Source organism: Mobula birostris, chromosome 9 (assembly GCF_030028105.1).
Source record: "Mobula birostris isolate sMobBir1 chromosome 9, sMobBir1.hap1, whole genome shotgun sequence".
Classification (NCBI taxonomy): Eukaryota; Metazoa; Chordata; class Chondrichthyes; order Myliobatiformes; family Myliobatidae; genus Mobula; species Mobula birostris.
In genome coordinates, this window is record NC_092378.1 from 48,273,988 (window position 1) to 48,288,180 (window position 14,193).

At 43.9% G+C, this 14,193-nt stretch overlaps 1 protein-coding gene across 4 annotated transcripts in view; it reads right to left on the reverse strand.

The window, feature by feature from the left end:
* Positions 1-14,193, reverse strand: part of LOC140202744 (V-type proton ATPase 116 kDa subunit a 4-like) — a 77,203-nt gene that overhangs the window by 32,743 nt on the left and 30,267 nt on the right. For all 4 annotated transcript variants that reach the window (XM_072268014.1, XM_072268010.1, XM_072268011.1 and 1 more), the window contains 4 exons: positions 10,749-10,875; positions 8,387-8,469; positions 3,840-3,933; positions 2,526-2,738 (listed from right to left, as the gene is read on the reverse strand). In XM_072268014.1, coding sequence (XP_072124115.1) covers positions 2,526-2,738; positions 3,840-3,933; positions 8,387-8,469; positions 10,749-10,875 — 517 coding nt within the window. The remainder of the gene's footprint in view (positions 1-2,525; positions 2,739-3,839; positions 3,934-8,386; positions 8,470-10,748; positions 10,876-14,193) is intronic.

The window sequence follows — 14,193 nt, forward strand, 5'->3', positions numbered from 1 at the left end:
TCGATTTATCTGTTACATTAATTTTCATCCCATTCTAATCTACCTTCAATCTCTTACACTGCTCCAAGGGCCAATATAAACTCAAGGTACAATACTTCATTCTATGATCATGTTTCCCTCAGTCCTGGGACTCAATGAATTCAATTATTTCAGATCACCAGCCCTGCCACTTTGCATGCAGTCACCAGTATCACTGATGTTGTGATGATCTCACCAAAGTCCCTGGCTTGCTGATTAGTTAGTCACAGGAAAGTACAGCACACAAACACGTCCTTTGGCCCATCTAGTCCATGTCAAAACTGTAGGTTAGGTGACCAAAATTGCACACAATACTCCAAATTAGGCCTTGCCAGCATCTTATACAATTTCAACATAAAATTCCATCTCTTGTACTTAAATATCTTGACTTCCGAAGGCCAATGTGCCCAAAGCTTCCTTTACGACCCTATCCAACAGTGATGCCACTTGCAAGGAATTATGGACCTGTATTCCCAGATCCTTTTGTTTTACCACACTCCTCAGTGCCCCACTGCTTAAGCCACTTTTAGCATTCTATTTCAGATCTCCGGAAACAGCTCAGCTTTTCTCTTCATGTTTCTATTTATCCCTTCTCCTACTTGATCAGCTCCAGTTAGCCAGTCTTCACCATCTGCTCAGCCAGCACCAACACTACTTTGGTCATTCAGTTCTTCTCAACCTCCACCCTGTGGTAGAAATTCCCTCTTGGTTTCCCCCTTCCCTCTTCCAACCCCACCCCCCTTACAGCTTAATAGGTTGGATTTCTAACCTTTCCTAGTTCTGATGAAAAGTCAACAGCCTGATAACTCATCAGTGGAAAAATTCTCAGAACCAATACACACACAATGACTAATCACGGAGCAGTAATCAGACAGGACAAAGTCAGTTTGGCTTCTGACGAATCTGCTGGTATTGTTTTAGGATGCTGCAAGTGGAAGAGACAAGAAAAGAAAATGTGGATGTGGTGTATTTCATCTTTCAGAAGTATTTTATCTATTATATTTAGTGCTACAACACGCCGTAGGCCCTTCCGGCCCCTTGAGCCATGCCACTCTACCCCTGACAAACCCAATTAAAACCTAACCTAACCACGGGACAATTTACAATGATAAATTAACCTATCCGATATATCTTTGGACTATGGGAGGAAACCAGAGCACCTGTGGAAAACCCACATATTCCACAGGGAGGACGTACAGAATCCAAACAGAACAGCCTGAAATTGAACTCCATACTCCGGAATCCCCTGAGCTGTAATAGTGTCACACTAACCCCTTCGCTACTGTGGTGCCCATCTTTTGATAAGGTTCCACACAAGAGGCTACAGTGTAAAATTAAAACACGCGCGATTTGGGGTAATATACTGCAATAGGTTGATAACTGACAGAGAGCAAACAGCTGAATGAATGAGACTGTCTTCTGGACAACAGACTGGAACTACTGGCTCCATCTTTCCATGAACATTAACTTCAGTTCCCTCTGCACAGATGCTGCATGCTCTGCTAAGTATCACCAGCCTCTTCGATTCTCATTTAGGTCTTGGTCAGGTTGAAATGGAGACAGAGGATGGAAGCAGTGACCGAAAGCAATGTCTGTGGCATTCCCAAATTTTAAGCAGTGAAGGAAAGACTGGACCTCAGATAATCAGTGTGACACCAGCCGCAGGGGAGAGTGTGGGCGTGTGTTCCACATTTCCCAGAAACAGCAGCCTAAAGGAGAACAACCCGCTTTAAATCAGAATCACAATAAAAGTTGTGCAACTGCAGTTTGGATCATTTCTGAAGTATGCGTGGACAGAAACATGACCAGAGAAATGCAAACAGGGAAGTCAGGAGTTATGAGCATTGATTTGTAAGGGCCAACTTTACATTGAATGATAATTGCTCAAGAATATACACTTATACTCCTCCTCAACATATCACTGTACACTCCCTGAAATTAATTGGCAATTGGTTTCTTATTGCCACATGTACTGAAATGCAGTGGAAAGCTTTATAGCTTTACTTTGCATGCACTCCCAGACCATTCTGTGCAAAAGTACAGAATATATATTAATGTTACAGAGAAAGTGCAGTGCAGGGAGGCAAATGAATTACAAAGGACACAGTGGTATGTTGAGAGATCAAGAGCTCATCGTCATCATACAAGATGGCCATTAAAGAATTGTATAACTGAGCAATAGAAGCTGTACGAGAGCCTGATAAATAGTGATCTTAAACTTTTATACCTTTACCCCAGTGGGTGGGTGGGGGGGGGGGGGCGAAGATATGAGATAATAGTTAAAATGATAGAGATGGAAAAAAACCACCATAGTCCTTAATCTCTTATTCAATCTATATCAATAACTTTATTTACATAAGATATCATAAAAACGTGTCCAACTTCATAACTCCTTAGCTTTGTACTCAATTCCATTTCAAGTTAATTTTCCTTCAGAAAAATTTTACTAAAAATAATTCAATAAAACACCAATGATAGAAGTGCCCTGTCCTTGATACAGTGCTCACCTTCCCCTGGTTGAGGGCCCTCTTGATCCTGTCCATGTCAGCCACAGGGCACCACGTCTCTGCAATGAGGCACTGCTGAGTCACATCGATGTTGCACAGGTTCAGTGTGTGATAAATAGCCTTCATTTTCTTCACCTTCACCTGCCAGTTCCGCAGGTTTTTGGCTGCTTCCTGCAGAACACGGCGGCGATGGGACTCTGTCTGGTTAAGAACCTGAAGCATTGAAAAGCAAATTCAGAAACTTAACATAAATCAAGCCCTGTACTGGATGGTGTGGTGGTGACAAAAAGACAGGGCAGCAGGTAAAGGCCTGACAGCGACCCGAGTTCTGCTACTGCAGGGCTGCCGCAGGGTTAGGTGGAAGTGGGGGAGGCCTTCTGGGACTCAGAGTTAAGGCCAGGGCTGACAACCAGGCCGGATTGTCATTGCTGATTAACTGGATTCTGAAAACACATACCCATTCCTCAATCACATTTTATTTACATGTACACAAGGAGAACATCATGGCCCTTGTCATCACACTGCTCTGAAGAAATTCAGCCAGCTGCAAGTTCGATTTCTGCATTTGGAAGTTTGTTGGGATCCATTGTGGAAAATAGATCCGATGTGATAAGAAGTAATCAACTGTTCAACCCAAGATGGCTAGAATCCAGAAGAATGACAACATGAATCTCAGTAAAGCAGATGATATGCAACTTCAAAGACACGAAATATCAATGGTCTCTCCTAATATATGGAGATGGAGCTAGGAAACAGGCACACTTTTAACCAAATTACAGAAAGTTATTTGTACAGAAGGGACACTTAAGCACACTCAGGCCCAGCTCCAGGACCATTCACTGAATCGGACACCAGGATTGCCTTGCACTGAACAGCCACACTCCACAACATCCTCATGCATTGCACCGCAGTGTACTCCAATTAACAAAAGCTTATCCTGAGAGGTTAGAACACACGGATCACGCCGTGCATCTCAGGAACCACTTCTTAGTGAAGGTGCAGATTGCTGATAAATTCACCACTGTCTCCAATGTGACAGCATGGCTTTGGATTAAGGAAAACAATGTCTCAAGTTCAACGTTGCAGAGCTAGCATAAAATTTACTGGTCACTTAAAGGACATCACTACCTTTGCAAAATCCTCAGTGAAAATTAAATGAGCCAACGTCTTCTAAGCCAACACCGATGCCCTATTTGAACAGTCAACTACACTGGGTAAGTTAGATTGATTGTCAATATCAGCCTCCCCAAACAGGCACACTATTCCCAGTTCAGAATTGGGGAGAGATTACTAAGCTTCAAGTAGCCCACTTACTGTATTCAAGTCCTCAATGCGCGTCTTCACACCAGCAGCCACCTCTCGCCGCTCGTTGGCAGACTCGGGACACGGGTACACAGTGGCACGGAACCTGAGGCATGCAACAGAGGGAATTACTACTTTTTAAAGAAGTGAACCTGGTACCATTGCAAAGCACAGCTATTAATAGAAGCCCACAGAGGCCCTGCAAACGAAAGAGGCAGTCTTCCCTTTTAACCATTTATCGAGGCAGTTGAGAATAAAGCCCATCTGTTTGACTTTTAGTCACAGCAGAAGTGGTTGAGGTTCGGTGTTGTCATTTAAAGTTAAATTGGACAGCTATATGGACAGGAAAGGAATGGAGGGTTACGGGCTGAGTGCAGGTCAGTGGTACTAGGTGAGAGTAAGAGTTCGGCACGGACTAGAAGGGCCGAGATGGCCTGTTTCCGTGCTGTAATTGTTATATAGTTAAAAAGAAGCGTGGCAGATTTCCATCCGAAGCAGGACTCAGGTATCCCATTGAGCTTTACCATGGCCCAACTACTCCACATTCATCTTTATTCTTCCAATATTTCGCCCTGCAGTTCATGTTGTTTCAATGCATCACCAACAAGCAGTTTTGCCTTTTAAATATACATTTCTGAAAATGTCTTCAGATATTTAAAGGAAGTTAAACATAATCAACTTCCTCTACAATGCAAACAGGCTGCTCACACTACACTTCTCTTACTAGAAAGGGGGTGGAATGGTAGCATTATGGTCAGTGTAACATTTTACAGTGTAGGATCAGGTTTAATTCCCACTACCATCTGTAAGGAGTTTGCACGTTCTTGCTGTCACTTCAGGGTGCTTCAGTTTTCTCCCACCTCCCAAAGATGTGTGGTTAGGATTAGCGAGTTGTGGGCATGCTATGTTGGCACTGGAAGCATGGTGACACTTGTGGTACCCCAGCACAATCCTCGCTGACTTGAGTTGATGCAAAAGTTAACTGTATATACCTTTTCCCCCATAGATGTTGCCTGGCTTGCTGTTAAGTTCCTCCGTGTGTGGGCGAGACAGTGTGGCTTGAATTTCCAGCATCCACAGATTTTTCCTCTTCTTCATCATGTTTCAACATACATGTGACAAATAAAGCTGATATTTACCTTCTCTTCTTTCCCTTACTATAACTGGGACAGCATCAGGCTCTCATAGAACCGCTGCAGTTCAGCATTTGAGTTCTCTAGTGAAATCAAAACAAGACCACACATAAACCAATCAACTGGATCACAGTCCTTCGTCCTTCCTCTTACCGTACAAGAAACAAACGTGCTCAAGGCACCACCTACTGCCTGCTTTTCATACTGATGAAACTTCATTATTAATTTGCAATGAAGCAGTTCGAGTTTATGGAAGGTGTTATGCAAATTAAAGTATTCACTTTGTAACAGCAAAATCCAAGTCTACCCAGGAAATGAAATCAGACTGGAACAAAAAAAAAAAAAATGGAATGCTGTAAGGAGTCATAGACAGAAGTAACAGCCTTGCTCACTTCCAAAGCCTCCAGGCACATCTTCCCACCTTTATCTCTAATCTGTCCTATCTTCACTCCTGTCATCCTTTCCTTCTTCACATAATTGAAGAATGCCTTGGGGTTTTCCTTTACCCTATTTGCCAAGGCCTTCTCATGCCCCCTTCTTGTTCTCCTCAGCCCCTTAAGCTCCTTTCTTGCTACCCTATATTCCTCAATAAACCCATCTGATCGTTGCTTCCTAAACCTCATGTACGCTGCCTTCTTCCACCTGACTAAATTCTCCACCTCACTTGTCACCCCATGGTTCCTTCACCCTACCATTCTTTATCTTCCTTACCAGGACAAATTTATCCCCAACATCCTGCAAGAGATCTCTAAACATCGACCACATGCCCATAGTACATTTCCCTGCAAAAATGTCATCCCAATTCTCACCCGCAAGTTCTAGCCTTACAGCCTCATAATTTGCCCTTCCCCAATTAAAAATTTTCCTGTCCTCTCTGATTCTATCCTTTTCCATGATAATTCTAAAGGCCAGGGAGCGGTGGTCACTGTCCCCCAGATGCTCACCCAGTGAGACATTTGTCATCTGACCTGGTTTGTTACCCAATACTAGACCTAGTATGGCATTCTCCCTAGTCGGCCTGTCACCTGTCAAACTCACACCTGTGTTCTCGCCCACACACACCTAGGTAGATTTATTTATTGAGTTACAGCACAGAACTTGCCCTTCCAGCTGTGCTACCCAGCAATTCCCCCGATTTAATCTGAAACTAATCACAGGACAATTCACAATGACCAACTAACCTACTATTTGATATGTCTTTGGACTGTGGGAGGAAACCAGAGCACCCAGAGGAAACACACACAGTCACAGGGAGAACATACAAACTCCTATCTCCTCCCTTACTTTCCCATCCTTCCCCCACCTGGTTTATCATTTACTCACACCTCCCTGCCCCACCCCTATCCCACAAGATCTGGCTCCAATTATCCCACTCAACCTCCATTGCACCCTCCCTCACACTGCTATTTACAAGCAATCATTCTCTTCCTTCTCAGTCCTGGAGCAGGGTCGAGACACAAAATGTCGACAGACACCACTTGCTTCCACAGAGACTGATTCACCTGCTGACGTCTTCCACTGTTGGTTCCTTTGTTTCAGGTTCCTGAATCAGCATCTTCAAACCAGACTGGGAGCTCTTCAGTTGCAAGTATTTTACTGTGATGCCAGTGCCAATTTGAAGGAACAGTAAGGTACAATAAGCTATAAACAGATGGCACTCAAAATAAACACAAAGTGGCAGTAAATAAGTAGCAGGCAGAACGTACAATCCACAAGTAGATATTTCAAAGAAATGAAGTTGCTATAAAGAGCCACACACATCAAAGTTGCTGGTGAACGCAGCAGGCCAGGCAGCATCTCTAGGAAGAGGTACAGTCAACGTTTTGGGCTGAGAGCTTTCGTCAGGACTAACTGAAAGAAGGGGTAGTAAGAGATTTGAAAGTGGGAGGGGGAGGGGGAGATCCAAAATGATAGGAGAAGACAGGAGGGGGAGGGATGGAGACAAGAGCTGGATAGGTGATAGGCAAAAGGGATATGAGAGGATCATGGGACAGGAGGTCCAGGGAGAAAGACAAGGTGGGGGGGGGGGAACCCAGAGGATGGGCAAGGGGCATAGCCAGAGGGAGAAAAAGGAGAGAGAGAGAACGGATGTGTGTATAAAAATAAATAATGGGGGGGGGGGGGGAGATGGGATCCCATTGGAGGTGACGGAAGTTACGGAGAATTATATGTTGGACCCAGAGGCCGGTGCAGTGGTAGGTGAAGACAAGGGGAACCCTAATCCTAGTGGGGTGGCGGGAGGATGGAGTGAGAGCAAATGTGCGTGAAATAGGAAGATGCATTTGAGAGCAGAGTTGATGGTGGAGGAAGGGAAGCCCCTTTCTTTAAAAAAAAAGGACATCTCCTTCATCCTGGAATGAAAAGCCTCATCCTGAGAGCAGATGCGGTGGAGACGGAGGAATTGCGAGAAGGGGTTGGCATTCTTGCAAGAGACAGGGCCAAAAGAGGAATAGTCCAGATAGCTATGAGAGTCAGTAGGCTTATAGTAGACATCAGTAGATAAGCTGTCTCCAGAGATAGAGACAGAAAGATCTAGAAAGGGGAGGGAGGTGTCGGAAATGGACCAGGTAAACTTAAGGGCAGGATGAAAGTTGGAGGCAAAGTTAATGAAGTCAACGAGCTCAGCATGCGTGCAGGAAGCAGCGCCAATGCAGTCGTCGATGTAGCAAAGGAAAAGTGGGGGACAGATACCAGTATGAAGAGTTCAGGGAACCAAGACCAAGTGATCGAATGAATTTATAGTTAGTGGAAGTTTGACAAGTATTGAGACAAAAATGGTTAAATGATTGTCTTAACTTTGTATAAATAGTTGATGCCAAATTATTAATATTTAAAAGACTAGAGTATAAATACATGTATCTTTGACAATACATGCAGCAACATCTAATACATTGTTGTACCCTGCACTGTCATTAGTGCACTGTGTTCAATACGTTCTGTCAATAGGTTGACCCCAATCCTTGGGACAGCACCACAAAACTGACAGAGGTGGTGGAGCGTGATAAGTTGCTCTTTCCATACTACGTCCTGAATAATTATCAACTTTTCTGCTATTAATTACATGGATTATGCCATCAAATGTACATTGATCTTTTTGAAGTAAGATTCCACTGTCCAAATGTTCAGAAATCAGGTGGTTCAACATCTGGCTCACTGGCTGCTGGTTCCTTTGTTTCCTTGAAACTCCCCTGCTTTTGCTTCCTGAAACCCAGAAATTTGCTCCCCATGCTCCATTTAAACTTATCAGTCACTGGAATTTTTTTTTTCCTCTGTTGTACAATGTCTTAAAAAAGTAAAAGTGCATCAGGAGCATTAATTAGAATAGCAGTCAATAATTCAGAAAATCTGCTTGTCCAGTGGCAAATTCCTGAAAGTACCACATAATATTCTATTATAATACATTGTTTAAGAAAATGATCAGCTCACCCATCACAAATCTTCTTTACTTTGTGCCGCAGCTGCTCCCCTTGAAAGAAGATGATGAACACATTCTTCTGTACCTCTACATGCTGCAAAATGTAATTATATTGCACATTGAAAGAGTCAGGAAAATATGCAGTCATCATGTCTTTTGGAGCCACCTGTTGAATTAAAATTGAAATCCCAAGGTGTTAAGGGAAATATGGCAGGTGACCTTTGGCCAGTAGGGGGGTGCTACCCATGGAGACAGGGGAAATGTCCTAATCAAAAACAACCACAGGATCTTTAATTTGAAGGGAAGTACCCCTCATTATCTGGACTCCCTCAAGACTGTTCAAATTAAGCGCTTAAAATCTGCGATTTGAAACACCACTCCAAACAAGGCCATCAAGCAAATCAGTCAGCTGCCATTATACAATAACTGTCATAAACCTGAGGTTATGCAGACAATGGCAAATGTTCAAAAAGGCCCAGAAATGTGAGTTCTAACACCTCGATTTCATTTTGAAGAAAATGATGTGAAAAGTCTGAGAACCTATCATTTTTCACATCAGCTTACATTCAGCTGACTGTGACATCATACCCATTGCACAGAAATGATTAGCTCATCTTTCTCAGCACTTAGAAGCAAACAAAACCCAGCTTGATATTTCCAAAGGAGTCCTTCCTTTTTTCTCCCCCTCAGTACCTTTTCTGTCTCAAACTGGTCTGGGCATGAAGGCAGGAGGTTGGTGCTGAGAGGAAAATTGGATCAGCCATGATGAAATGATGGAGCATGATGTTCCTATAGCTTATGGTCTGTCCTTTTCACCTGTTCCACTTCTTGCTTTTTACATTGACAATTTACAGCACATTGTGTCTATTCTGGGTGAAAAAGTTACACAACCTTATCCAACTTTCCAGCTCTGGTCTGATCTGTTCTGGAGCTCAGCAGGTCACAGCTCTAAGTATAAACACAAGAGATTCTACAGATGCTGGAAATCCAAAACGGTGGAAGGACTCAGCAGGTCAGGCAGCATCTATGGGAATGTATAAACATTCAACACTTCGGGCTGAAACACTACTTCGGGACTGGCCACGTGCAAGTCCTGTTCAAATGTCATGAGGCATCCTGCTTCTGCCAACCTTCTGGATCACAAGTCCCAGACCCCCCACCATTCTCTGGGTGGAAACACTTTTCCCCTCATCTGTTCACAAAGAGAAAACTTGCAGATGCTGGAAATCCAAGCAACACACACAAAATGCTGGAGGAACTCAGCAGGCCAGGCAGCATTTATGGAAATGAGTACAGTCGACATTTCGGGCCAGGACTGGAGAGAAAAAGCTGAGTAGATTTAAAAGGTGGGGGGAGGGGAGAAAGAGAAACACAAGGTGAGAGGTGAAACCTGAAGGGGGAGAGATGAAGTAAAGAGCTGGGAAGTGGATTGGTGAAAGAGATATAGGGCTGGAGAAAGGAGAATCTGGTAGAAGAGTACAGAAGGCCATGGAAGAAAGAAAAGGGGGGGGGGGGGAAGGATCACCAGAGGGAGATAATGGGCAGGCAAGGAGATCAGGTGAGAGAGGGAAAAGGTGATGGGAAATGGGGAAAGTGTGCTGGGGGGGGGGGAGAGAGGGGCATTACCGAAGTTCATGCCATCAGGTTGGAGGCTACCCAGACAGAATACAAGACCGCTTGTCTAGTACTCCTACAAAGCAACGTATATCAATACCCTATGGCCTTGAACTCCTCAGCTAATGGAATGAAACCAATCCTAACTGGTCTATCCAGGCTCCATGTAATTTATACACAATTATTCAGTGTCCCCTCAGTTTCCCCTATTACAAAGGAAACAACCCCAACCTATCCAACCTTTCCCTCAAAGCTACTTTGATCACTTCCATTCAAACCATCTCCTGCTACCGACATTTATGTCAAAGGCTCTCCACCAAGGGGATTAGCTTGAGGATTCCAGGGAATTGAACTGCACATGAATCTGGCTCCAATCCCACACAGCCTGCAGCTAACTTGCCCAGCAAAACAGTGGCATCTGCAGATGAATGGAGCAGGCTAGTATGCCAGAAGCAGGTCCATAGCTCCAAGCACCGTAAAAGTAAATTTACAGACAATTCCAAAGTCAAAGTAAATTTATTATGGAAGTACATACATATTCATTTCTGCTTTCATGAAGAGCAAGATCCTAAGGGAAGGCTGCTGGCAATGGAATAAGATAACAGATTGACGTAATGACAATTTTAAAATGAAGATTCTATGGCCACTTTTCCCACATGTTTGCGCTCATTCCAAGTTTTTAAACCATTCCACTGTCCACAAAAACAAAGAATTAATATAAAAGGTTTGTGGGTGTACCAATACATAAGAGTTCCTTACTGTGCTTGGATCTTCCAGTGGGACTTCCATCTCTGACTGCTTCATGTAGACATTTCCTCTGCAAGCTCTCCAGAGCAGGCGTTCAAAGGCAGCCATCCTCTCCCTACGAATCACACCAGCTATAAACCTGAAATATCCAGTGTACAGAGAGTGCCCGTGAACACCTTGGCATGCCTTTGCACAACAGCATCAGGACTATAACGTACGTACAATATTTCAACATTGTTCCTGAAAATGGAGACTGCAGATTTCAGAAACAAGAACAGAAAACATTGGAATTGCTCTGCCAGTCAGGCATCCGTAGGAAGAGAAACTGAAGAAATGTACCAGGTGACAGGCCGTTTGTCAGAACCCCTACAGCAATGGAATAACTCCTGGAACTTCCCTGCTGCTGATCGGAAGATGGGTGACTTGATGAAGGTGCAAGTCAACCTTCCAAATACCCCCGTTCCTCACCACATGTACATTCAGTAGTACCTCGTGCAATCACCAAGCAGCCCAGTAATGGCCTCTCTTTCCAGTGAGATCTTGCAGCACATTTGTACAAGAGGTCTCGGGCTGTGCAAGAGCCAGGAGAGAACTGGAATCCGATAGGAAGGGAGGGTGGACAATGTGAAAAAGGAAAGGAGGAGGGACACCAGGAGGTGATGGGCAGGTGAGAAGAGAAAGGGTAAGAGGAACCAGAATAGGAATGGGGAAAGAGCAAAGGGGGAGGGGCAGACATTACCAGAAGCTGGAAATATCATCATTCATGTCAATAGTTTGGAGATTACCAGCTGGCATGAACATCCATTTTTCTAATTACATGTGAATCCTAACCCATGTCTTATGTCTCTCGTGGTAGCCGAGGAAGGCGACCACTTGAAGGATTTGTGCTTTCACCAAATGTCAACCAGATTAGTAAAATTTAGAGGAAAGAAGGACAAACAAATTTGCAAAGTTTATCATATGCACAAAAGTGAAATGATAAACCTACTTGCAATAGCATCACAGGCACTAGAAAATCGAGCAATTTCTGTTGCATCTGTACAGTGGAGCCACTGGACAGAAACGGCATTGTGCCAGAATTATCTGAGGGCATTCACCGTCTGGGCTCAGGAGTGAGGCAACAATAAAACTTGGGGGATCTAAAGACTAATCAGGTCCGGTCAAGAAAGGCTAGAGTAGATAAAGGAGAATTAATAGATGCTCCTCAGAGCTTTGCAAGGAATAAGTTGCTTTGAAGCACTCAGCACTTGTTTGACAACACCCTTGCAAAGCCCACTGGGGCCATTTTGCAGTGTGGATGATGATACAGAACACAAGATGGTGCTGCTGTTCATTCAAGCGAACTCAGCTAAAGGGAGGGTCACTCACCTCTTCGAGAGTACGCTACCACAGGGCACACAGTAACACAGTAGATGGAAAGTGAAAAAATTTACCAGGAACTGCTTATGTGGAAAGGTTGCAGGGTAGGTATGCCCTCTCCTACAAAACCATACTATATCAGATTGGGAAACACATACAAAATGCTGAGGGAACTCAGAAGGCCAGTCAGCATCCATGGAGAGGAATAAACAGTCAGCATTTCAGACCGAGACCCTTCATCAGGATTTGGTTCCTGTAAATTGACCTGAGTGTGTTGGTGAGTAATAGTCTTGGCACAAAATATCCACCCTTTATTCATCTCCATCTCCTCTACCATTTTGTGTGGTTACTCCTAGCTCCCAGCATTTGCAGAATCTCTTTTGGTCAACCTTTTTGTGGGTGATTAAATTTCCATCCACATGAATAGACGCCAGATTATTTCTGGGTTTAAATTTTCAACTAATAACAAAGCTGAATACCAAGTGGGAGAAGCTAAATATGGCAGAGGTTTTTGTGGTGCACTTCCTCAAGATCTTCCATGAAACAATTTAATTTCTTCTCTTCTCACCTTTTCAAGGTGGCTGGGGTCCTGTCAGAGTCTGTGATCTACATGGCACTCAAACTACTGTTCTTCATGGGCGGTGGGTTTTTGCTCTCTGAACTTGCCAAGCAGCTTGGCGGTTCGATATCTTCAGGAAGACATGTGACTTCGCCGACTGAAGTGTCGTGGGAGATTCAAACATTGAGACTTCAGTATATGCTGCTATTGAAAGAAAGCCCTGCATTCGAATGATCTCTCTCTCTCGCGATGGTGAGAGAGAGTCTGTTAGTCCTCACGTTGGGCGAACTCGAATAAGTGACACAGCAGGTTGAAACATCGAAACAGCAAGCTGTTGGTCACCCTCCTTGTTTGTTGCAGGAGTGATAGCTCTCCCTCTCTCCCTCCCCCATTCTCGAGAGAGAACCTGTTTGAGATGTTGAAGAGTTGGGATGGACAGTAGTTTTTATTGGCTCTCGATCATGGGGGCTTTGCTATTACTTGCATGGTGGTGGGGGGGGGGCTGATGCTTTTGCTGCTGCTTGGGGGTGGGGGAGGGGCTTTGGGGTTCTGATGTTTTATGTCATTCGTTCCTCTGTTTCATGGATGTCTGTGAAGAGTAAGGATTTCAGGTTGTATACATTAAATTGAATCATTGAAGTGTTGTGATATACAGAGTTTTACAAGTCCTTTGCTCGACATACCTGAATCAGGTTCAAGAACAGCAAATTCCCTTTAATCATTTGGCTCTTAAATCAACCAGCACAACCCTTATTACTACCTCAGTATAGCAATACCATGACCACTTCAGTCACTTGGCACTACACTAGACTTCCCCCCCCTATTTGGGTGCTTCCTTGGATAATTTTGTGTGATTTATTTTTAATTTGTGTTTTTCCTGCAAATACTGCTTATTCATTACACCTGTGCTTATAATTGCTTGCACATATGGCCATTGGTAGCTTTGAAATTCTTTGGCATCCAAAAATGTATTAAATTTGTTCCTCTCAGTTGGAGATTATGATATAATCGACATTGGCAGCAGTCTGGGTTGGTGTGTGGGACAGAAGGCAGAGCAAATACCAAGCAAAGTCTTCCAAATTGGAGGTCCTATGTGCCAAAAAACACCGCAGTCTCAGCCAGTGGTTCCATTCAACATAGAACCAGACCTTAGCTTTGAATTAAAATCCAGGCAGTGATCTCTGCCAACAGGGATTTCAATGGGCAGGGGACCCTGAAAGATACTGGATTGAATGCCTCTGCATGAAGTACAGAGCTACGTTGTGTCAGTCTGCATCAAGATTGACGCAGCATATTGGTTACAAATCAAACAGCCTGCCCACACTAACCCTCTGCTGCCTGTCCAGATTGAGCTAATGCTTTGGGTTGCAGGGTTAAATGGGCCAGTCTCTTCATCCACACAGATCTGTAGCCATACCCTGGGTTTGTTGGATTCAGGTTCTGATGCCCTAGATCTGCTTTGAAAAACATGTACATTGCAGAAAGACTGTCAGCAATTCTCTGGAATTATCCTGAAATCCCTGCAAGTTAATGATTTAT